General features: G+C 48.9%; 1 protein-coding gene across 3 annotated transcripts in view; it reads right to left on the minus strand.

Moving 5' to 3' along the window:
- Positions 1–26,218, minus strand: part of LOC140454634 (uncharacterized) — a 222,696-nt gene that overhangs the window by 113,687 nt on the left and 82,791 nt on the right. For all 3 annotated transcript variants that reach the window (XM_072549541.1, XM_072549542.1, XM_072549540.1), the window contains exons 4-5: positions 16,892–16,992; positions 2,549–2,615 (exon numbers count right to left, since the gene is read on the minus strand). In XM_072549541.1, coding sequence (XP_072405642.1) covers positions 2,549–2,615; positions 16,892–16,992 — 168 coding nt within the window. The remainder of the gene's footprint in view (positions 1–2,548; positions 2,616–16,891; positions 16,993–26,218) is intronic.

The following is a 26,218-nucleotide window of genomic DNA, read 5'->3' on the forward strand; positions in this document are numbered from 1 at the left end:
TCAGATTGGGTAATACTGGGGTTACAGTAATCGGGGTAAAACAGGGTCAGATTGGGTAGTACTGGGGTTACAGCAATCGGGGTAAAACAGGGTCAGATTGGGAAATACTGGGGTTACAGTGATCGGGGTAAAACAGGGTCAGATTGGGTAATACTGGGGTTACAATAATCAAGGTAAAACAAGGTCAGATTGGGAAATACTGGGGTTACAGTAATCGGGGTAAAACAGGGTCAGATTGGGAAATACTGGGGTTACAGCGATCGGGGTAAAACAGGGTCAGATAGGGAAATACTGGGGTTGCAGTAATCAGGGTAAAACAGGGTCAGATTGGGTAATACTGGGGTTACAGCGATCAGGGTAAAACAGGGTCAGATTGGGTAATACTGGGGTTACAGCGATCAGGGTAAAACAGGGTCAGATTGGGTAATACTGGGGTTACAGTGATCGGGGTAAAACAGGGTCAGATTGGGTAATACTGGGGTTACAGTAATCAGGGTAAAACAGGGTCAGAATGGGTAATACTGGGGTTACAGCGATCGGGGTAAAACAGGGTCAGATTGGGTAATACTGGGGTTACAGTAATCAGGGTAAAACACGGTCAGATTGGGAAATACTGGGGTTACAGTATTCAGGGTAAAACAGGGTCAGATAGGGAAATACTGGGGTTACAGCGATCAGGGTAAAACAGGGTCAGATAGGGAAATACTGGGGTTACAGTAATTAGGGTAAAACAGGGTCAGATTGGGAAATACTGGGGTTACAGCGATCGGGGTAAAACAGGGTCAGATTGAGAAATACTGGGGTTACAGTAATCGGGGTAAAACAGGGTCCGATAGGGAAATACTGGGGTTACAGTGATCGGGGTAAAACAGGGTCAGATTGGGAAATACTGGGGTTACAGTAATCGGGGTAAAACAGGGTCAGATTGGGTAATACTGGGGTTAAAGTAATCGGGGTAAAACTGGGTCAGTTTGGGAAATACTGGGGTTACAGCGATCAGGGTAAAACAGGGTCAGATGGGGTAATACTGGGGTTAGAGAGATCGGGGTAAAACAGGGTCAGATTGGGCAATACTGGGGTTACAGTAATCGGGGTAAAACAGGGTCAGATTGAGTAATACTGGGGTTACAGTAATCGGGGTAAAACAGGGTCAGATTGGGTAATACTCGCGTTACAATAATTGGGGTAAAACAGGGTCAGATTGGGTATTACTGTGTTACAGCGATCGGGGTAAAACAGGGTCAGATTGGGTAATACTGGGGTTACAGTAATCAGGGTAAAACAGGGTCAGATAGGGAAATACTGGGGCTACAGCGATCAGGGTAAAACAGGGTCAGATTGGGAAATACTGGGGTTACGGTAATCGGGGTAAAACAGGGTCAGATTGGGAAATACTGGGGTTACAGCGATCGTGGTAAAATAGGGTCAGATTGGGAAATACTGGGGTTACAGTGATCGGGGTAAAATAGGGTCAGATAGGGAAATATTGGGGTTACAGTAATCGGGGTAAAACAGGGTCAGATTGGGTAATACTGGAGTTACAGTAATCGGGGTAAAACAGGGTCAGATTGGGTAATACTGGGGTTACAGTAATCGGGGTAAAACAGGGTCAGATTGGGTAATACTGAGGTTACAGTAATCAGGTTAAAACAGGGTCAGATTGGGAAATACTGGGGTTACAGTGATCGGGGTAAAACACGGTCAGATTGGGTAATACTGGGGTTACAGTAATCAGGGTAAAACAGGGTCAGATTGGGTAATACTGGGGTTACAGTAATCAGGGTAAAACAGGGTCAGATTGGGTAGTACTGGGGTTACAGCAATCGGGGTAAAACAGGGTCAGATTGGGAAATACTGGGGTTACAGTAATCGGGGTAAAACAGGGTCAGATTGGGTAATACTGGGGTTACAGCCATCGGGGTAAAACAGGGTCAGATTGGGTAATACTGGGTTACAGCGATCGGGGTAAAACAGCGTCAGATTGGGAAATACTGGGGTTACAGTAATCGGGGTAAAACAGGGTCAGATTGGGAAATACTGGGGTTACAGTGATCGGGGTAAAACAGGGTCAGATTGGGTAATACTGGGGTTACAGTAATCAGGGCAAAACAGGGTCAGATAGGCAAATACTGGGGTTACAGTAATCGGGGTAAAACAGGGTCAGTTTGGGAAATACTGGGGTTACAGCGATCAGGGTAAAACAGGGTCAGATTGAGTAATACTGGGGTTACAGAGATCGGGGTAAAACAGGGTCAGATAGGGAAATACTGGGGTTACAGTAATCAGGGCAAAACAGGGTCAGATTGGGTAATACTGGGGTTACAGTGATCGGGGTAAAACAGGGTCAGATTGGGAAATACTGGGGTGACAGTAATCAGGGTAAAACAGGGTCAGATTGGGTAATACTGGGCTGACAGTAATCAGGGTAAAACAGGGTCAGATTGGGAAATACTGGGCTGACAGTGATCATGTTAGTGGGTACAGACGACTGTCTGACAATTCCATTAAAACACTGATTGACACACAGTGAACTAACGAAGACTCTCACCCGCTCGACGAAACATTCCGCTACCTCAACAGCGTCTTTACAGCTCTCCAGATCCACGAGCAGCTCACTGCGAGAACAAAATCACATGGTTAGATTTTTGGGCAGGATTCAGAGACATAGAGACGTACAGCACGGAAACAGGCCCTTTGGTCCAACTCCTCCATGCTGACCAGATATCCCAATTTAATCTATACCCATTTGCCAGCATCGGGCCCATATCCCTCCAAACCCTTCCTATTCATATACCCATCCAAATGCCTTTTAAATGTTGTAATTTAAAAGCCTCCACCACTTCCTTTGGCAGCTCATTCCATATACGTACCACCCTCTGTGTGAAAAGATTGCCCCTTAGGTCTCTTTTATATCTTTCCTCTCTCACCCTAAACCTATACCCTCTAGTTCTGGACTCCCCCACCCCAGGTAAAAGGCCTTATCTATTTATCTATTTATCCTATCCATGCCCCTCATAATTTTATAAGCCTCTATAAGGTCACCCCTCAGCCTCCGACGCTCCAGGGAAAATAGCCCCAGCCTGTTCAGCCTCTCCCTGTAGTTCAAATCGTCCAACCCTGGCAACATCCTTGTAAATCTTTTCTGAACCCTTTCAAGTTTCACAACATCTTTCCAATAGGAAGGAGACCAGAATTGCATGCAATATTCCAACAGTGGCCTAACCAATGTCCTGTACAGCCGCAACATGACCTCCCAACTCCTGTACTCAATACTCTGAGCAATAAAGGAAAGCATACCAAACACCTTCTTCACTATCCTATCTACCTGCAACTCCATTTTCAAGGAGCTATGAACCTGCACTCCAAGGTCTCTTTGTTCAGCAATACTCCCTAAGAAGTTATCATTAACTGTATAAGTCCTGCTAAGGTTTGCTTTCCCAAAATGCAGCACCTCATTTATCTGAATTAAACTCCATCTGCCACTCCTCAGCCCATTGGCCCATCTGGTCCAGATCCTGTTGTAATCTGAGGTAACCTTCTTCGATGTCCATGACACCTCCAATTTTGGGTCATCTGCAAACTTACTAACTGTACCTCTAATGCTCACATCCAAATCATTTATGTAAATGATAAAAAGTAGAGGACCCAGCACCGATCCTTGTGGCACTCCACTGGTCACAGGCCTCCAGACTGAAAAACAACCCTCCACCACCACCCTCTGTCTTCTACCTTGGAGCCAGTTTTGTATCCAAATGGCTAGTTCTCCCTGTATTCCATGAGATCTAACCTTGCTAATCAGTCTCCCATGGGGAACCTTGTCGAACGCCTTACTGAATTTCATATAGATCATATCTATTGCTCTGCCCTCATCAATCCTCTTAGTTACTTCTTCAAAAAACTCAATCAAGTTTGTGAGACATGATTTCCCACGCACAAAGCTATGTTGACTTTGCCTTTCCAAATACATGTTCATCCTGTCCCTCAGGATTCCCTCCAACAACTTGCCCACCACTGAGGTCAGGCTCACCGGTCTATAGTTCCCTGGCTTGTCTTTACCACCCTTCTTAAACAGTGGCAACACGTTTGCCAACTTCCAGTCTTCCGGCATCTCACCTGTGACTATCGATGATACAAATATCTCAGCGAGAGGCCCAGCAATCACTTTCCTGGCTTCCCACAGAGTTCTAGGTCCTGGGGATTTATCCACTTTTATGTGTTTCAACATATCCAGCACTTCCTCCTCTGTAATGTGACATTTTTCAAGATGTCACCATCTATTTCCCTATAGTCTATATCTTCCATGTCCTTTTCCACTGTAAACACTGATGCAAAATATTCATTTAGTATCTCTCCCATCTCCTGCAGCTCCACACAAAGGCCGCCTTGCTGATCTTTGAGGGGCCCTATTCTCTCCCTAGTCACCCTTTTGTCCTTAATGTATTTGTAAAAACCCCTTGGATTCTCCTTAACCCTATTTGCCAAAGCTATCTTATGTCCCCTTTTTGCCCTCCTGATTTCCCTCTTAAGTATACTCCTATGCCTTTAGACTCTTCTAAGGATTCACTCGATCTCTCCTGTCTATACCTGACATATGGTTCCTTCTTTTGCTGAACCAAACCCTCAATTTCTCTCATCATCCAGCATTCCCTTCATCTACCAGCCTTCCCTTTCACCTGATTTATTATTGTGAAATGTACCTAGCTACTGTGGAACGTTTTGTTTTGTGTGCAGATCATACTGTACAAAGTGCATTAGGGTAGTTGAACAGAGTGAGGAATACAATGTTACGACTGTAGAAAGACGCAAAGAGAGCGAGATCAACATTAGATTTGAAATGTGAGAGCTCCATCCAGCAGCCTAACAACAGCAGGGAAGAAGCTGTTCTTGAATCTGTCGGCCCGTGTGTTTGAGCTTTTGTATCCTCTGCCTGATGGAAGAGGGTGGGAGAGATTATAACCGGGGTGGGAGGGGTCTTTGATGATGTCGGTTCCTTTCCCGAGACAGCGGGCAGTGTAGACGGGCGTTTGCACTCCCTTTTTGATTTTCTTAAAAACCTCCTCTTCTGCTTTTGGTTCCACTTCAGTCCCACGCTCCTGATCTTCGGGCACCCAGTACGGAGGAGGGAGGGCAGGTCTGAAGACCTCCTCGTGGGTCTGCTCCTGGGCCTGGCCAAACTGGCCATAGAGGAGAAAGTGAGGACTGCAGATGCTGGAGATCAGAGCTGAAAATGTGTTGCTGGAAAAGCGCAGCAGGTCAGGCACCATCCAAGGAGCAGGAGAATCGACGTTTCGGGCATGAGCCCTTCTTCAGGAATGAGGAAAGTGTGCCCAGCAGGCTAAGACAAAAGGTAGGGAGGAGGGACTTGGGGGAGGGGCGTTGGAAATGCGATAGGTGGAGGGAGGTCAAGGTGAGGGAGATAGGCTGGAGTGGGGGTGGGGGCGGAGAGGTCAGGAAGAAGATTGCAGGTTAGGAAGGTGGTGCTGAGTTCGAGGGTTGGGACTGAGACAAGGTGGGGGGAGGGGAAATGAGGAAACTGGAGAAATCTGAGTTCATCCCTTGTGGTTGGAGGGTTCCTAGGCGGAAGATGAGGTGCTGGCCATCAACAGGTCCATGCAGCGGGCCGTGGAGGGGGTCGTTAGGGCCGACTGCCTGCCCCTCTTCCGGGGTTACGTTAGAGCCCGGGTGTCCTTGGAGAAGGAGCACGCGGTGTCCACCAACACCCTGGAGTTGTTCAGGGAGAGGTGGGTGCCGCAGGGAGTGGAGTGTATTATTTCCCCGTCCAACTCTATCTTGATTTAGTCCCTACCCTCCCTTTCACTGTTTTGATCACACAGCATTGCCCTTTGATGCGAAGGGCAGTGCTTGTCACTGGCCACTCTGGTGTTTCCTATCTTCCTGGTGGTGGCAATTGAATAAAGATTCGTGCACTTTGTGTCTCTCACTGTGTCTCACACCTGCACACACACACCATGGGGGCTGGGGGATAAAATAAGCACTACCGCAGTTAGGCGGTGGTGTGGGGGTAACAAAAGGAATGTCAGACATTCTGTTCACTCTTAAAAAAAGGAAAAAAAACAAAAAATAGGTAAACTCCCTTTTGCATCGGTCTGTTCTCTCGTTAGAAAGAGAGAGAGAGATGAATTGGTGATGGATTAACCTGAGGGTCACTGTGTCTCAGGCAAGGGGAGTGGTTGAGAAGGAGAGTCCTTTATGGTAACATCAGCCAATGCAGGGATTGAACCCACACTGTTGGCATCTCTCACCAGCCAATCAACCAACTGAGCTAACCAACTCCATCTACAAGATGCACTGCAGAAATTCACCACAGATCCTCAGACAGCACCTTCCAAACCCACGACCACTTCCATCTAGAAGGACAAGGGGCAGCAGATACATGGGAACACCAACCCCTGCAAGTTCCAGGGACGGGGAAATAAACGCTGGGCCCAGCCAACGACACCCAGATCCCAGGAATGAATAAACAAAACCTGTGCCATATTCCTCGATTCTGTCGCATTGCCGACAAAAAAACATACTTTGACAACAATCTTCATCATCCACTCACTGGGACAGTTCAAAACAATACCAATGGAAGGTTCTACCATATTTTCCAACCAACCTGTTCAGAAATATTCAGATACACCTCAGGAGTAACCTGGACCCCCTAGTTAGAGCTAGTGACACTTCCACTCCACCACAAGGTGTCCCCTTAATAAATCGGAGGACAGCTCTTGCAGTCATGACTGAACTGCAAGGTAATGAAGACCCCTTGCTGCCCCCAGTCTGTTCTCCCTGACCCGCTCAGCCCCCTACCCTGAGATTAGGGATATCAAAAACATTCTCACAGTCAAGAGGTTTCTCCTGGACACAGCCCTGAACAGTCGTGACCAGGAAAATACTTCCCCCCCCACCCACCCCCTCCTCCCTTGGCTCTGTGCAAGGGAAAGCTGGTGACTGGCAGCCTCTCCAGTAATGTCGGAAATGTCAGTCCATGCACAGCAAGATCCCACAAACAGAAACGAGGCGCCAAGCAGACAATCAGCGAGTTGAGGTAGGATCGTTGGCCTAAGGACCAGGGGAGACCGCTGTCGGACCTCTTCAGGACACCCCGGGAACATTAATCATTCAAGAAGTTAGCACTGACATCACACTTTTCTGTGTCTGTAGTGACCCTGCTGCATTGAGCTGAAATTCCGGGATATATTTTCTCATTACCAAAGAGGGATTGTTTTTCCCTTTTGTTAATAGTTAAGGGGGTTTAAGATTTTATCTCCCGTTCTGAAATTAAACGCACCAAGCAAAATCCAACAGGACAGAGCGAATCCAAGCATTCCCGCTGAATTACCTTTGGCAATGATATCAAACAGAAGGGTGTCTCCAGTCTGGGATCATTTACACGCTCTCCTGTCAGGAGCTGCTCGGGATTCAGTTGGAATGCTTGGAATATAAATTCCAGGTCGGACGGAAAGAATATGTTTCCCACCAGACTGGGAGGGGGGAATGGCTGAGGTTTATCGAACACGGTGAATAATTGAGCCAGTTTCTCTGTATGGTAGCTCTGTCACTGACATGCCAGATGTTCCAGGACATGAGCCCTCAGAAATGCTTTTACATTTGAGGCCACAATTAGAATGACTGAACATAGCCCAACACTCCTCCCTCAATTTAACACACAACCATTTACTGGTTTGTCCGTGGTCAGGAGCACCCGCAATGTTCATGATCATGTTCTCCCTAAATCAGCGACACAGCTCCAGCAACCTCCAAACACACACTTCGTGTTCAACACAGGCTCCCTCAGTGCGGCACTCCCTCAGCACTGACCCTCCAACAGAGCAGCACTCCCTCAGCACTGACCCTCCAACAGAGCAGCACTCCCTCAGCACTGATCCTCCGACAGTGCGGCGCTCCCTCAGCACTGACCCTCCGACAGTGCGGCGCTCCCTCAGCACTGACCCTCCGACAGTGCGGCACTCCCTCAGCACTGACCCTCCGACAGTGCGGCGCTCCCTCAGCACTGACCCTCCGACAGTGCGGCACTCTCTCAGCACTGACCCTCCGACATTGCAGCACTCCCTCAGCACTGACACTCCAACAGCGCAGCACACCCACAGCACTGACCGTCTGACAGTGTGGCACTCCCTCAGCACTGACCCTCTGACAGTACCCACTCCCTCAGCACTGACCCTCTCACAGTGCCCACTCCCTGAGCACTGACCCTCTGACAGTGCGGCACTCCCTCAGCACTGACCCTCCGACAGTGCGGCACTCCCTCAGCACTGACCCTCCGACAGTGCAGCACTCCCTCAGCACTGACCCTCTGACAGTGCGGGGCTCCCTCAGCACTGACCCTCCGATAGTGAGGCACACCCTCAGCACTGACCATCCGGCAGTGCGGCACTCCCTCAGCACTGACCCTCTGACAGTACCCACTCCCTCAGCACTGACCCCCCGACAGTGCGGCACTCCCTCAGCACTGACCCTCCGACAGTGCGGCACTCCCTCAGCACTGACCCTCCAACAGTGCGGCACTCCCTCAGATGTGACCCTCCAACAGTGCGGCACTACCTCAGCACTGACCCTCTGACAGTACCCACTCCCTCAGCACTGACCCTCCAACAGCGCAGCACTCCCTCAGCACTGATCCTCTGACAGTGCCCACTCCCTCAGCACTGACCCTCTGACAGTGCCCACACCCTCAGCACTGACCCTCCGACAGTGCGGCACTCCCTCAGCACTGATCCTCTGACAGTGTCCACTCCCTCAGCACTGACCCTCTGACAGTACCCACTCCCTCAGCACTGACCCTGTGACAGTACCCACTCCCTCAGCACTGACCCTCCGACAGTGCGGCGCTCCTTCAGCACTGACCCTCCGACAGTGCGGCACTCCCTCAGCACTGACCCTCCGACAGTGCGGCACTCCCTCAGCACTGACCCTCCGACAGTGAGGCACTCCCTCAGCACTGACCCTCCGACAGTGTACAATAACCCTTCATTATTGCAGTAAGTTGACAATTCACCAATCCTTCATTTTGAGAGCCATCTATAATCCGGTCTGCTTTGGCAATTTCTCTGATGGGGGGTGGGCAGCAAACGCGCTGGGATGTTCATTCTGAAATGATAGCAATGTGTGGTCTCTTTTATATTAATCCTTTTCCAAAAACACCAGAACATATCATAACTGAAAGGAAGAGTGAAAAACCCTGACGAAGGTTCACCTGGGAATTCAGGGAAAGTTTGAGGTCACTCGGTGGTGAATGGTCGCAGTCAATGAGAGGGAACGCTGCGTGTAATTAAAGAATCAGGGAATCTTCAGGGTGCAGCTGGAAGTTGTACTGAAGAGATCAAAACCAGCAAGAGGGAGGGAGACCTTCATGCCTTATATTTGACTCAAGTTAGCAACTCATTAATCTCACGTAAATTATATAGAATTAACCGACCAGAACGAAGTTGCTCAGCCCATCTGCACCATGGTGGTACTTCTGCTGCAATGGCTCTCCTCCCATCCTACCTCACACTATCCACCTCACCGTCCCTCCCTCCCCTGAAATATATTGGTATTACTAACCCCTTGGGTGTGAGATTAGGGGAGGTGACAGCTTCGTGGTATTATCGCTGCACTGCTCGTCTCAAGACTCAGGCGATGTCCTAGGGACGCGGGTTGAAGCCAACCACTGCAGATGGTGGAGTTTGAGTTCAATAACAGTCTGGAATTAAGAGCCTAATGATGACCATGAATCTGTTGTCATAGAGATGGACAGCACAGAAACAGACCCTTCACTCCAACCCGTCCACGCCGAGCAGATATCCCAACATAATCTACTCTCATTTGCCAGCACCCGGCCCATATCCCTCCAAACCCTTCCTATTCATATACCCATCCAGATGCCTTTTAAATGTTGCAGTTGTACCAGTCTCCACCACATCCTCTGGCAGCTCATTCCATACACGTACCACCCTCTGTGTGAAAAGATTGCCCCTTAGGTCCCTTTTATATCTTTCCCCTCTCACCCTAAACCTATGCCCTCTAGTTCTGGACTCCCCGACCCCAGGGAAAAGACCTTGTCTATTTATGCTCTCCATGCCCCTCATGATTTTATAAACCTCTATAAGCAGTTCTTGGAAAACCCCTTTTGGGTCTCTAATTCCCTTTAGGGAAGGAAACTGCCATCCTTACCTGGTTGAGCCTACACGTGACTCCAGTCCCACAGCAATGGGGTTGACTCTTAACTGCCCCCTGGGCAATTAGGGATGGGGTAAAGAATTCTGGGCCTAGCCAGAGACACCCACATCCCATGAATGAATATTTTTAAAAAGTTCCACATGGTCCTCACACTCCGGGTAAAAGAAGTTTCTCCTGATTTCCCAAATGGATTTGGAACTTTCTTACATATCTGACCCACAAGTGAATTCGATTGAAAAACAGGAATTGCTGGAGAAATATGAGAACATAAGAATTAGGAGCAGGAGTAGGTCATCTGACCCCCCCCCAGCCAAATCCCCCATTCAATAGGATCATGGGTGATCTTTATCATGGAGTCAGCTCCACTTACCCACCCCCTCACTGTAACCCTGCATTTCTTTATTAAAACCAAAAGAACTGTGGATGGTGAACATCAGAAACAGAACGGAAATTGCTGGAAAAGCTCAGAAGGTCCATGTGGAGAGAAAACAGAGGGGTGACTCAGTGGTTAGCACTGCTGCCTCACAGCGCCAGGGATCTAAGTTCGATTCCACCCTCAAGTGACTGTCTGTGTGGAGTTTGCACATTCTCCCCAGTGTCTGCGTGGGTTTCCTCTGGTTTCCTCCCACAATACAAAGATGTGCAGGTTAGAGTGGCCATGCTAAATTGCCCCGTGGTGTGCAGGGATATGTATGGGTTCGCCATGAGTGCAGGGTTATAGGGATAGGGTAGGGGGATGAGTCGGCATGGACTTGTTGGGCCAAATGGCCTGTTCTCTCACTCTAAGATTTCCACAAGTTAACGTTTTGTGACCTGTCCTGAAGAAGGGTCACTCATCTCAAAGCGTTAACTCTGTTTCTCTCTCTCTCCACAGACCTCCTGAAGATCTCCAGTCATTTGTGTTTTCGTCTCAGATCTCCAGCATGCCCAGCACCATGGTTTACTTCAGTGAATTTGATTCCGGGGATTGTTAAAGGCACAGAGTGCTCACCCCTTTCCCTCTCTTTTTTTCTCAGGCCAGTTGCTAAACCTTTTCAGTTTTTCTCCTGATGGTTAGCACACTTCAAGTTCTGGTATCGAATGTGAAAAACACTTTTTTGGCCAACTCACTGGGGCCTTGCTCTCCTGTCTGTGAGATGTTCAATGAGGCCGTGCACTGTGCTCTGACTCCAAACAAGAGTGTACACAGCCTCACAAGAACCCAGAGCATTGTTATAGCACCCTCTCTCACTAGTATCCGTACATACAGATAAGGAAGGACACCACTTCGACTGGGACAACACACCCATTCTAGGACAAACCAAACGGAGACACACGAGAATTCCTAGAAGCGTGGCATTCCAACCGGAACTCTATCAACAAACACATTGACTTGGACCCCATTTATCACCCTCTGAGGCAAAGAACAGGAAATGACATCACCACAGGAAATGACATCACCAGCCCAAGGAAACCTAAACACACAAATAGAAAGCAGGTCACTAACAGCAGTGCTTCACCGGAGTCTCACTGATGATGTTACCGAATATGGTGACGAAACGTTTGAAAATGAACCTTCCAGCTCAGCGAGCTAACCTACGTCCATAATCCAACTGTTACAGCTCTTCAAACGAACACCATTCCCCAGTACCTGTCTCCTGCCTTTTCTGTATATCCTCTGTTCATCATTCCTCCCCAAATAACCATTCTTGAACATCTCAATTGAACCAGCCCCCACCATGCACGGTTATGGGGGAGGGGGGGTAGGTCTGGGTGGGAGGCTCCTCAGAGGGTCGGTGTGGACTCGATGGGCCGAATGTCCTCCTTCCAGACTGTAGGGATTCTATGATGCACATTTCCAGGTAGTGCATGCCACACCCTAACCCGCTTGCTTGGCGCCTGAATGTTTCTCTGGCATCACACTTACTCTGTGAATCAGGCTTCTCCGCCCGGAAACCCGGGATGGTTGCAATCCCGCCTTCTCACCGTGCGGGGGTGTGTCCTGCCCCCACGGTGTTGGGGGGGGGGGTTCAGGTTTGTGTTCCCCAGCACCAGCTAGGGACACCCATCCGCAGTCTGAGTCCCTCCCCATGACACATCTCAGCTTCTGCAAACTGGTGAAGGTTGATGGTACCCAGCGTTGGCAAGCTGTCAGAATCCACCTGAACCCCCCCTCCCTCTCTCCCTCTCACCATCCTGGCCCAGATTGGCTGAGACCCAGAAACCCCCCCCCCCCAGAGTACCTGCTCCAGAAACTCTGTTGATGGTGCATCTGCAGGGCTGTGTAGCCACAAAAATGATTCACCAGCCCGGCTTGTTTCAGGCGAACGTCCCTGATTAACTGCTTTCCCTACACCATGAACACACTGTATTCAAATGGTACAATCCAACAGAGCCCAGGGGACTGCTGATGGTTGGGGTCTGAGGTCCATACGACACAGCATTACCTGGTGCCCAACCCTCCCTGGGCAGCTAAAGCAATATTACACATAATTCCTACAGTGCACAAAGAGACCACTCAGCCCATCAAGTCCACACCGATTCTTTGAAGGGCATTCCACCCTCTCCTTGTGTTTCCCCATGGCCAAGCCATCCAGACTGCACATCCCTGGACACTGTGGGGCAATTTCCCATGGCCAATGCCCCACGCTGTGGGAGCACCTGAAGGAAACCCACGCAGACACTGGGAGAATGTGCAAACTCCACATAGACAGTCACCCAAGGCTGGAATCGAACCTGGGTCCCTGGCGCTGTGAGGTAGTAGAGCTAACCACTGAGCCAGTGTAAATCAGGAGTTCAGGCACCAGTCAAAGCTGACTCCCTTAACGAGGTGATAATGCTGATGTTTCAGAAGCTTGTTAAAGTGTTCTAAGATCAATATCTATCAATTTCATGACCCATGAGAGTAGTTTGAGCAGAATTGATCACGGATTTTCCGAAGGGATTTGATAATTACTCAAACAGAAGCGATCTGGAGTGGAGGAAATACAAGAGAGTGAGACTGGCTGGTTTGCTGTTCCAGATAGCAAGCAAGAGGGTCAATTGGGCTGAATGGCCTCCTTTCACACCCTAATGACTGTTCAGGACATTAGTGAGGCCTTGTCTGGAGTAGTGTGTCTGTCTGTATGTCTGTGTGAGAAACTGTATGTGTGTCTGTGTGAGTGAGAGAAACTGGGTTTGTGTAACAGTGTGTATGTGTCTATGTGTGCGTGTCTGTATGACTGTGTGTGTCTGTTTGTGTGTGTGTGTGTGAGTGTGAGTCTGTCCGTGTGAATGTGTCTGTGTGTGTTTGTATGTGTGAGTATCTGTGTCTGTGTGTGTGTGTGTGTGTCTGTGTATATCTGAGTGTGTGTGTGTCTGTGTGGTGTGTGTCTGTGTGTGTCTGTGTGTATGTGAGTGTGTGTGTGGGCCTGTGTGTGTGTGTGTGTTTGTATGTGTGAGTATCTGTGTGTGTGTGTTTGTATGTGTGAGTGTCTGTGTGTGTGTGTGTGTGTGTGTGTGTGTGTGTGCCTGTGTGTGTGTGTGTGTGTGTGTGTGTGTGCCTGTGTGTGTCTCTGTGTGTGTGTGTGACTCTGTGTGTGAGTCTCTGTGTGTGTGTGTGTGTGTGACTCTGTGTGTGAGTGTGTGTGTGTGTCTGTGTGTGTGTGTGTGTGTGTCTGTGTGTATGTCTGTGTGTATGTGAGTGTGTGTGTGTGCCTGTGTGTGTGTGTGTGTGTTTGTATGTGTGAGTGTCTGTGTGTGTGTGTTTGTATGTGTGAGTGTCTGTGTGTGTGTGTCTGTGTGTGTATGTGTGTCTGTGTATGTGTGTCTGTGTGTGTGTGTCTGTGTGTGTGTGTGTGTCTGTGTGTGTGTGTGTCTGTGTGTGTGTGTCTGTGTGTGTGTGTGTGTCTGTGTGTGTGTGTGTCTGTGTGTGTGTGTCTGTGTCTGTGTGTGTGTGTGTGTCTGTGTCTGTGTGTATGTGTGTGTGTGTCTGTGTGAGACTCTGTGTGTGTGTGTGTGTCCGTGTGAGACTCTGTGTGTGTGTGTCTGTGTGAGACTCTGTGTGTGTGTGTGTGTGTGTCCGTGTGAGACTCTGTGTGTGTGTGTCTGTGTGAGACTCTGTGTGTGTGTGTGTGTGTCTGTGTGAGACTCTGTGTGTGTGTGTCTGTGTGAGACTCTGTGTGTGTGTGTGTGTGTGTGTGTGTGTGTGTGTGTGTGTGTGAGTGTGTGTGTGACTCTGTGTGTGTGTCTGTGTGTGTGTGTGACTCTGTGTGTGAGTCTCTGTGTGTGTGTGTGTGTGTGTGTGTGTGTGTGTGTGTGTGAGTGTGTGTGTGACTCTGTGTGTGTGTCTGTGTGTCTGTGTATGTCTGTGTGTGTAAGTGTGAGTCTGTCCGTGTGAATGTGTCTGTGTGTGTTTGTATGTGTGAGTATCTGTGTGTGTGTGTGTGTGAGGGAGTGTGTGTGTGTCTGTGTGTGTGTGTGAGAGGGAGATTGTGTCTGTCTGTGTGCGAGAGTGTGTGTCTGTCTGTTTGTCTGGTGGAGGGGGGGGGTGCGAGAGGGCGGAATGATGTCAGAGGTTCAAACCTAATGAGGGGTTCCCCGGAGACACATTACTGAGTGGTGTTGATGGAAGGCAGAACGAGAGAGAAGGGGCAGATTGCAGAGAATGGAAATCAGGTTTCACATCAATGCAGAATGTTCCCACAGACCATTCAGTAAACAGGAACTGCCTTCTATTTCCACCGAGTCACTTATTATAAACCCACAAATGTGGAAATAAACCGCAGTGCTTGTGAGCACAAACTCTTCCCAAACCCGCCCACTAGACAGATGAAGGAAGGCCTGCATTCCTGTAGTGCCTTTCACAACCACTGGCCATCCCGAAGCATTCTACACAGGGTTATCTGTGAAACCTAGTCCCTGTTATACTGCAGAAGCTGATTAGCACAAAGTAAGATCCCACAGTTGGCAATGCACCAGTGGAGTCTCCATGATATTGTCCATGGGGATAAACGAACACTGCCTCGCTCTCAGCCAGGAGACAGTGCTCTTGACTGTCGGTCTAGACTCAAGTCTCTCTGTGGAGTCATACAGCATAGCGGAGGCCTTTTGGCCCATTGAGTCTGTGCGACATGAGACCCTCTTTCCCGCATTAGGCCCATAGCCTTAACTGTTTTGGTATTTCAGGTCAGTTTCCAGGTGCCCCTCCAGGTAGGTTTCCAGGTGCCCCTCCAGGTAGGTTTCCAGGTGCCCCTCCAGGTCCGTTTCCAGGTGCCCCTCCAGGTCCGTTTCCAGGTGCCCCTCCAGGTACATTTTCAGGTGCTCCTCCAGGTCAGTTTCCAGGTGCCCCTCCAGGTCAGTTTCCAGGTGCCCCTCCAGGTAGGTTTCCAGGTGCCCCTCCAGGTCAGTTTCCAGGTGCCCCTCCAGGTAGGTTTCCAGGTGCCCCTCCAGGTCAGTTTCCAGGTGCCCCTCCAGACTGGTTTTTTGCAGGTTGTTTCCTTCCTTGAGCTGCGTCCCAGGCACCGCATGTTCTGGAGTGGGACCCCAACTTTCTCACTCATTCCCCACTGAGCCACACTCCACAGTCAGCGCAGCTGGTTATTACAGCCCCATCTAGTCTATACCCACTGTTGGACCACTCACCATCCTGACTTGGAAATATATTGCCCTTCCTTCAGTGTCACTGGGTCAGAATCCTGGAATTCCCTCCCTCAGGGCACTGTGGGTCAACCCACAGCACACGGACTGCAGCGGGTTCAAGAAGGCAGCTCACCCCCACCTTCTCAAGGGGGTAACTAGGGACGGGACAATAAATGCTGGGCCCAGCCAGTGACCCCCACATCCCACAAAAGGATACATTCTAAAAATTTAATTCCAACACAAGGCACAAGAAACTCAGCGGGTTTGGCAGCATCTGTAGACAGAAAGAGAGAGAGAGAGAGAGAGAGAGAGATAGGGAGGGAGAGGGAGGAACAGAGAACGAGAGACAGAGAGAAACAGAGAGATTGGAGGGGAGAGACAGAGAGATAGAGGGAGAGACAGAGAGAAATGGAGAGAGAGAGAGATGGAGAGTCAAAGACATAGAAACATAGAAAACAGGAGCAGGAGTAGGCCATTCGGCCCTTCAACCCTGCCCCACCATTCAATACGACCCTGGCTGATCACGCAATCTCAGAATCCCACTCCCACTTTCTCTCCTCCCTTTAACCACATGTCTAGCTCCCTCTTGAATCTATCGAATGAACCGGCCCCAACAACTTCCTGTGGGAGAGAATCCCACAGATTCCCAACTCTCTGAGTGAAGAAATCCTTCCTCATCTCAGTCCTGAATGGCATCGCCCTTATACTTAGACTGTGTGACCCCAGTGAGAGACGGAGAGACAGAGAGAGACACACACAGAGTTAATGTTTCAAGTCCGATATGCTTTGGACTCAGAATGGAAATGGGATTCGGGAGAGGCACCACCCCAGACTGCGTTCACTCTGCCTCTCTCTCTCTCTCTCTCTCTCTCTCTCTCTCTCTCTCTCCACAGCTGCCAGCAGACCTGTTGAGTTTCCCCAACACTTTCTGCTTTGAGATTTCCGCAGTGTTTGGCTTTTCTCTGGCTGCACTAACCCTAGGTGGGCATGTGGGTTTTGGTCTGACCCAGAGACAGAGATGGGTTAAAGTGGCAGCATGATGCTGTTAACCACAGGCACACGATGGTTCCCATCCCCACCTCCCTCATCCCCGTAGCCCTCCCTTTACCTGTTAAACTGGTAGATGTCTTCGATGTTGCAGAATAAGGTGTTCACTTCATCGGGTTGTAGAGGGAGCTCTTCTGAATCGATGATACAGCCCAGATAATCCTACAGGGGCAACAATGCTGGGTGAGCCAAGACATTACTTTTACACTAATTAGTGAGCAAACAGCAACACCACACAGTGATTCAGAATTAATGTGCTAGCTTTTATATAATTCATTCACGAGATGAGGGTGTCACTGACTAGGCCCAGCAGTTATTACCCCATGCCTAATTGCCCAGGGGGCAGTTAAGAGACAACCATTTTGCTCTGTACCTGGAGTCACATGTCAGTCAGACTAGCTGTTTCCTTCCCTAAAGGACATTAATGACCCAGATGGGATTTTCCAACAATCAGCAATAGATACACCATTAGACTTGTAATCCCAGATTTTCTTTTCAACTGAATTCACATTCCACTATCCGCCCCGATGGGATTTCAAACCCAGGCCCCTAGAATATTACCTGGCTCTTTGGATTAACATCATAGTATCCCTACAGTGTGGAAATAGGCCCTTCGGCCCAACAAGTCCACACTGACCCTCTGACGAGAAACCCGCTCAGACCCATTCCCCTACTCTATATTTACCCCTGACTAATGCACCTAACCTACACATCTGTGAATACTAGGGGCAATTTCCCATGGGCAATCCACCCTGACCTGCACATGTTTGGACTGTGGGAGGAAACTGGAGCACTCGGAGGAAACCCACGCAGACACGGGGAGAGTGTGCAAACTCCACACAGACAGTCACCCGAAGGTGGAATTGAACCCGGGACCCTGGCGCTGAGAGGCAGCAGTGCTAACCACTGAGCCACCCATAATATTCCAGCGCTAATAGCACTAGACCATAGCCTCCGCCTAATGAACCAGTTCTTACATTAAACACCGAAAGAACAGCGGATGCTGTAAATCAGAGAGAAAACCAGGAATTACTGAAAAAGCTCAGCTGGTCTGGCAGCAGCTGTGGAGAGAAAGCAGAATCAACGTTTCTGGTCGAGTGACCAGAATTCCTCAGGTTCTGAGGAAGGGTCATCGGACCTGAAACGTTAACTCTGATTTCTCTTCACAGATGCTGTCGGACCTGCTGAGCTTTTCCAGCAATCCCTGTTCCCTACAGTGTGGAAACAGGCCCTTTGGCCCAACCAGTCCACACCAACCCTCCGAAGACTAACCCACCCAGACCCATTCCCCTCTGACTAATGCACCTAACACTATGGGCAATTTAGCATGGTCAATTCACCCTGACCTGCACATCTTTGGACTGTGGGAGGAAACCCACAGAGAGAATGTGCAAACTCCACACAGACAGTCACCCAAGGCTGGAATTGAACCTGGGACCTTGGTGCTGTGAGGCAGCAGTGCTAACCACTGAGCCACTGTGCCGCCCCAGTCGTTCCAGTAGGAGGGATAACAAATTATTCATTCATGTTGAGCTCTCCCCAGTGACCCCCCCACCCCCAAAATTCTGGCTATCGGATCCTTACATGCACCAGAAGGGCAGAAAGGACCTCAGTTTCATCTGAGAGACAGCACCTCCGACTGAACAGCATACCCTCAGAAACGCACTGGGAATTTCACACTGGAATCTGTGCCCCACTGAGGGGCAATGTCCAAACCTTCAACTCACTGACCCCAGGATGTTCCAGCCATACCCCACCACACTGAAACACTCTGAAGTCTCCACACACAATCAGCTAGGAGGTACAGTTAGTAAGTTTGCTGATGACACCAAAATTGGAGGTGTAGTGGACAGTGAAGAAGGTTACATCAGATTACAACAGGATCTGGACCAGATGGGCCAATGGAGTGGCAGATAGAGTTTAATTCAGATAAATGTGAGGTGCTGCATTTTGGAGAAGCAAATCAGAGCAGGACTTATACACTTAATGGTAAGGTCCTAGGGAGTGTTGCTGAACAAAGAGACCTTGGAGTGCAGGTTCATAGCTCCTTGAAAGTAGAGTCGCAGGTAGATAGGATAGTGAAGGTGGCATTTGGTATGCTTTCCTTTATTGGTCAGGGTATTGAGTACAAGAGTTGGGAGGTCATGCTGCAGCTGTACAGAACACTTGTTTGGCCACAATTGGAATATTGCGTGCAATTCTGGTCTCCTTCCTATCGGAAAGATGTTGTGAAACTTGAAAGGGTTCAGAAAAGATTTACAAGGATATTGCCAGGATTGGAGGATTTGAGTTATAGGGAGAGGCTGAATAGGCTGGGGCTGTTTTCCCTGGAGCATCAGAGGCTGAGGGGTCACCTTATAGAGGTTTATAAAATCATGAAGAGAATGGATAGGATAAATAGACAAGTCCCTTTTCCCTGGGGTGGGGGAGTCCAGAACTGGAGGGCATAGGTTTAGGGTGAGAGGGGAAAGATATAAAAGAGACCTAAGGGGCAACTTTTTCACACAGAGGGTGGTACGTATATGGAATGAGCTGCCAGAGGATGTGGTGGAGACTGGGACAATTACAATATTTAAGAGGCATTTGGATGGGTATATGAATAGGAAGGGTTTGGAGGGATATGGGCCGGGTGCTGGCAGGTGGGACTAGATTGGGTTGGGATATCTGGTCGGCATGGACGGGTTGGACCGAAGGGTCTGTTTCCATGCCGTACAGCTCTGTGACTCTATAACTGTTCTTTGGATAAATTTAACAATTAGTTGGATATGCCATTCACCACAATCAGTAAAATGTAATTTGCTCTCCTTGTTTAATGAGAGGTATCATTTCATTGGAAGCAGTCCAGGGAAGGTTCACTGGGATAATCCTTGGGATGGAGGGATTGTCTTATGAGCAAAGGGGCTCTACTCACTGACCAGAAGAATGAGAGGTGATCCCATTGACACATATTGAATTCTGCAAGAGGTTTGACAGGGTCAATGCTGAGAGGGTGGTCCCCCTCATGGGAGGGTCAGAGGGCACAGTCTCAGTGTAAAGGGGCTCCAGCTTCAGACTGAGATGGGGAGGGATTTCTTCCCTCAGAGAGCTGAGTGTCTTTGGAACTCCTTGTCCCAGAGAGCGGTGGGAGCAGAGCCCGTGTGTATATTTAAGGCTGAGATCGAGAGATCCTTGATCAGTCGGGGAATCGAGGGTTACAGGGAAATACTGGAAAGTGGACGTGAGGAATGTTGACTTCTGAGGAAAGGTCACTCAACCTAAAACGTTATCTCTGATTTCTCTCCACAGATGCTGCCAGATCTGTTGAGCTTTTCCCGCTATTTTTGTTTTTGTTTACAAGAAATGTTGGATCAGCCATGATCCTGTTGGATGGCAGACCAGGCTCAAGGGGCCGAATGGCCTCCTTCCCATTCCTATTGCTGCTGGTCTGTTTCAGATACATGGCCGGGTTAATTTTATGGTGAAATTATTAACTTTGTCTTGTTTCAATGGAAGCATTACGGTCGGCTTTTGTCTAACATCTCCTCTGACAAGCTCAGTAAAAGCACAAAACGGCAGAGATTGAACTGGTCTCCAGAAGAAACAACGGTGGCTCAGTGGTTAGCACTGCTGCCTTCTGGGACCTGGGTTCGATTCCACTCTTGGGTGGCTGTCTGGGTGGACTTTGCACGTTCCCTGCATGGATTTCCTCCCACAGTCCAAAGATGTGCAGGTTAGGTGGATTGGCAGTGGGGGTGGCTTTCTGTGGAATGCTCTTAGGAGGGTTAGTGTGGACTTGATGGGCTGAATGACCAGCTTCCACATTGTAGAGATCCTGTAATCGGAGGACAACACTTCTTCACCCAGCGAGTAGTTAGGGTCTGAGATACAGAGCCTGGGAGAGTGGTAGGGGCAGGTACAATTGAGACATTCGAGAGGGGTGTTGGATGGTGTTTTGGGTCAGAATGGGGGTGCACAGGGATACGGTTGAAAGCGGGGTAATACAAGCTGGTAAAGCTCTGAACCATTGTCACAAGACTCCCCCAGAGTCTTATAGTCCGGGGTGGTTGTGATAAATGGGTAGAGACAGTAACAGGATCATTGGAAGCACTGATGTCAATGAGCAGAACCTCAGAGTCATGTCCTGGGGTTCAATTTGGTGAAATTTGAATTCAAGGAAAAAGATAACCGTTACAAAAACCCATCAGGGTCATGAGGGAAGGAAATCTGCCATCCTTACCTGGTCTGGGCCTACACGTGACTCCAGAACCACAGTGATGTGGCTGACTCTTCACCAGAGGGGCAGTAAATGCTGACCTAGCCAGTGATGCCCATGTCCCATCAATGATAAAGAGAAAGGCAGCATTAAGCTCAAAGTGACTGTTAGTTACTCTCTGCCCAGAATAGACACTGAGGGTCCTGATGATGAGGGAATCAGCTTCTGGTCAGAAAACCACAGTATTCACCAGCAAATGTTCACAACCAGAAACAAAACACCTTTGAGGCTGTGTGTCTGGGCAGGGATTGTGTCTGGGACACAAAGAGAGAGATAGATAGATAGAAACAGAGAGAAAGAGATAGACAGAGAGAGAGAGCTAGAGAGAGAGAGAGAGATAGAGAGAGAGAGCTAGAGAGAGAGAGAGAGAGAGCTAGAGAGAGAGAGAGAGCTAGAAAGAGAGCTAGAGAGAGAGAGAGATAGAGAGAGAGCTAGAGAGAGAGAGAGAGATAGAGAGAGCTAGAGAGAGAGAGAGAGATAGAGAGAGAGCTAGAGAGAGAGAGAGCTAGAGAGAGAGCTAGAGAGAGAGAGATAGAGAGAGAGATAGAGAGAGAGCTAGAGAGAGAGAGAGAGCTAGAGAGAGAGAGATAGATAGATAGATAGAGAGAGAGATAGAGAGAGAGAGAGAGATAGAGAGAGACAGAGAGAGAGAGAGAGACATAGAGAGAGAGACAGTTAGAGAGAGGGAGAGAGAGAGTCAGTTAGAGAGATAGAGAGAGAGAGAGAGATGGAGCACAGAGCTGAAATGTTGCATCAATAACAATCAAACCCTCTGCAGTGCGCTCTGAATAGATTAAATATCGCACATGCTTTAGTACACAAGATGAAACACTGAATGGAATGTAAGCCAGCTGCTTCATCTGTTGTTCATTCGATGCAGAAAAAGGCAAATTCTTATCGCTATCAAATGCTCCTGTTGGACTGACCGCATTGATAAACACTCTCTGGGTCCTTTCACTGCAAATTAACAAACTCAGTAACCCTGACCCAAGCAAGTCTTTATAGTTCATTCCCAGTTAACACTCCCTCTCTTGATTAGATTAGATTCCCTATGGTGTGGAAACAGGCCATTTGGCCCAACACATCCACCCAGACCCTCCAGAGACTAACCCACCCAGACCTGTTTCCCTCTGACAAATGCACCCAACACTATGGGGCAATTTAACATGGCCAATCTACCTGATCTAAAAGTCTTTGGACTGTGGGAGAAAACCCACACAGACACAGGGAGAACGTGCAAACTCCCCACAGACAGTCACCCAAGGCTGGAATCGAACCCAGGTCCCTGGTGCTGGGAGATAGCAGTGCTAACCATGAGCCACCATGCTGCCCCAGAAAGTGGGAAGGAATGGAAGGAGAGTGAGAGGAGGAGTGACAGAAAGTTAGAGTGAAACAAAACCTCTGTAACGGACCATTTGGACACTACGCTAATGGATGTGATAATATTCATGGAGGGTGTAGAAGCAACAATGGGACTGAATGTCCTCCTCCTCTCTCAAGCAGTTGGTTATTCCTCACTCCAAAAAGGTGGCCTTCAGTAACACGAAGTTCCTCCAATCAACACAGACAAAAGTAGAATGGCAACTCACGAGCCTGAGTCAGTGACCTTCAAAACATAGACTGAAGAGAATTGTCAGCATCGGTCTCTCTCTCTCTCTCTCGCCCACTCTCTATCAAATGTACAACTTTGTAACAACTACGCAACAAAGCGATTGCTCCTTGGGAAGTTGATTTTCCCATGAGAAGCGGGGATTTTTTTTCTCTCTGTCTGCGTATGTAAGATTTTCTCCCACATTCAGAAATCAGACTGCGTTCTGCCTCTCACTGACTCCTCCCATACCACAGAGACCTCCAGGTTAAACGTTGTGTTAAAACAAAGACCCCTTCTGTATCAATAGACCACTTCCAGGTCAGAAAGCCACAGGCTGTTCCACACTAATGAAGCAACGATTGGAATAATTCCTGCCAACATGTGAGTCAGAGCCGTCATTAAATGATTGTTATAAAAACCATATAAACATGTTTGAAAGGCTGCTGTCCAGTCAACTGGCTCAAATCCAAGTTGCAGAATATCCTAAACACAGTCATTTTGGCCCGCTCCATGTGACATGGAGAAATATTTGGAATACGGGACACAATACCTGGACTGGGAGATGATAGACATAGGGGTGGCTCACTGGTTAGCACTGCTGCCTCACAGCGCCAGGGACCCAGATTCGATTCCAGCCTCAGGCGACTGTCTGTGTGGAGTTTGCACATTCTCCCCGTCTCTGTGTGGGTTTGCTCCAGCTTGCTCCCACAGTCCAAAGATGTGCCTGGGTTAGGGTGGATTGGCCATGCTAAATTACACCCATAGTGTCCAGGGATGTGGTGGATTAAGGAGATGGGGTTGGGTCTGGGTGGGATGCTCTCCAGAGGGCCAGCGTGGACTCAGTGGGCTGAATGGCCTTCTCCCACACTGTAGGTGTGGGAGGGGGGTCTATGAATGATATCTATCTCCTTCTTGGAAACAGTTGACATTTTGACCTCCATCACTTGTGGGAATTTCACAGGCTCCCCACTCTCTGGGGGAGGGAAGACATTTCTCCCCATCTCAATCCGAAACGACCTCCCCACCATTCCCTTGAGAGTAACATCCTGAATGGATCTGTGATCCCAGATCTAGCAGTGGATTCTTTGCATGATACTGCGCTCTGAAACCTTCAGAGTGGTGTAAGAAACTATCCCAGGGACCTTCTCAAACAGCCGATCTCTGCAGTGACCAGCAGAGCAGCAATTAATTAGTGCCGTTCAGAGGAAGTGCTTTACTCAAATGCCTATTACTAAGGAAACCATAAATATTTCTAATTGAAGAAGTCTCTCCAGATCAGAGAGCCTTATTAAAGGGACTCACTGTTGCGAATGTTATAATTAACACAGGGCAGTGCCTCTGTAGACAGTATCGAGAGGACAGTACCATATCTGCAGAGTCAGAAATTCTTCCAATTAATTCCACTGCTCCGTCTCGAGTTATCGCTGCAGAATACTGTGTGGACTTCTGGTCTCCTTTTCTGAGGAAGGATGCTCTTGCTCCTGAGGGAGCTCCTGAGGGAGTGAAGGTTTTCCAGGCTGATTCCAGGGATAATGGGACTGACGTAGGAGGAGAGATTGGCGGGGTTCGGATTGTTTTTGTGCAAATGAGTGAGGGGGGGAATCTCATAGAGACTTACAAAAGTCTAACAGGACGAGGCAGGGTAGATGCAGGGATGTTCCCGATGGTGGGTGTGTCCAAAAACAGGGGTCACAGTCTGAGGATTCGAGGTGGACCTTTTAGGATGGAGATGGGGAGACATTACTACACCTACAGAGTGGGGAGCCTGTGGGGTTCAATAGCATAGGGAGGAGCTGATGCTAAAACATTGAATGTATTCAAGAGGCAGTTAGATATAGCACTCTGGGCGAATGGGGTCAAAGGTTATGGGGAGAAAGCAATGTTGGACTATTGAGTTGAATGATCAGCCATGGCTGTGATGAATGGCGGGGCAGGTTCAAAGGGCCGAATGGCCTCCTCCTGCTTCTATCTTCCATGTGTCTATGTTTCCATGTGTCTACGTAGGATTCACAGCAGGGAGTCATGGAATCATAGAGATGTACAGCTTGGAAACAGACCCTTTGGTCCAACCCGTCCATGCCGACCAGATATCCCAACCCAATCTAGTCCCGCCTGCCAGCACCCAGCCCATATCCCTCCAAACCCTTCCTATTCATATACCCATCCAAATGCCTTTTAAATGTTGCAATTGTACCAGCCTCCACCACTTCCTCTGGCAGCTCATTCCATACACGTACCACCCTCTGTGTGAAAAAGTTGCCCCTTAGGTCTCTTTTATATCTTTCCCCTCTCACCCTAAACCTATGCCCTCTAGTTCTGGACTCCCCCACCCCAGGGAAAAGACTTTGTCTATTTATCCTATCCATGCCCCTCATGATTTTATAAACCTCTATAAGGTCACCCCTCAGCCACCGATGCTCCAGAGAAAACAGCCCCATCTGTTCAGCCTCTCCCTGTAGCTCAAATCCTCCAACCCTCACAACATCTTTGTAAATCTTTTCTGAACCCTTTCAAGTTTCACAACATCTTTCCGATAGGAAGGAGACCAGAATTGCATGCAATATTCCAACAGTGGCCTAACCAATGTCCTGTACAGCCACAACATGACCTCCCAACTCCTGTACTCAATACTCTGACCAATAAAGGAAAGCATACCAAACACCTTCTTCACTATCCTAGCTACCTGCAACTCCATTTTCAAGGAGCTATGATCCTGCACTCCAAAATCTCTTCATTCAGCAACATTCCCTCGGACCTTACCATTAAGTGTATAAGTCCTGCTCATATAAATTAAACTCCATCTGCCACTTCTCAGCCCATTGGCCCATCTGGTCCAGATCCTGTTGTAATCTGAGGTAACCCTCTTCGCTGTCCACTACACCTCCAATGTTGGTGTCATCAGTAAACGTTGTCCACATCACCCAGAGGATGACACTGAGTGGGGAATCCCTGACTGTGGGGTGCGTTTGGTGCCTTTTCTGTTTCACATTCTGTCAGTCCCATTTCTGAAATCGACCGAGTGGGTGGGGCTTCCGAATCCAAATCTCTGGCAATCCCATTCCACAGAGAAGCGTTCGGAGCACAGAATCAGGCCATTGGGCCCATTGGGACTCTGCTAACTCCTGGAAAAAGCTCTCCAATGAGTCCCCAGTCTCTCGCTGTCTCTCTGTGGCCTGTTAATCATTCCACTTCCGGACCTTCCCCAGTTCCTTTCCCCACATTCCCATTGCATTCCCTTCCAACACCCTCTCGGATCACAACAACTCACTGGGGGAAAAATATGTATCCTCATCTCATCCTCAGTCTGTTACCGTCCCTCTGCTCACTGGGTTACCACCACTCTCTCTTTACTCACTCAAACCTCCCTCCCTCCCTCATTCTCTCTGGAGTAAAGGGAACAATGCAGGGTCTCCCTGCATTGACCACACTCCCTTATCCCTGGGACCGTGCGAGTAAACGCCCCCCCGCAGCCCCTCCAGGGTCTCCACATCCTTCCAAACATTGGGGACCCGGAATTGGACTCAGGACCCCAGTCAATGACACAA

Source organism: Chiloscyllium punctatum, chromosome 29, assembly GCF_047496795.1.
Source record: "Chiloscyllium punctatum isolate Juve2018m chromosome 29, sChiPun1.3, whole genome shotgun sequence".
Classification (NCBI taxonomy): Eukaryota; Metazoa; Chordata; class Chondrichthyes; order Orectolobiformes; family Hemiscylliidae; genus Chiloscyllium; species Chiloscyllium punctatum.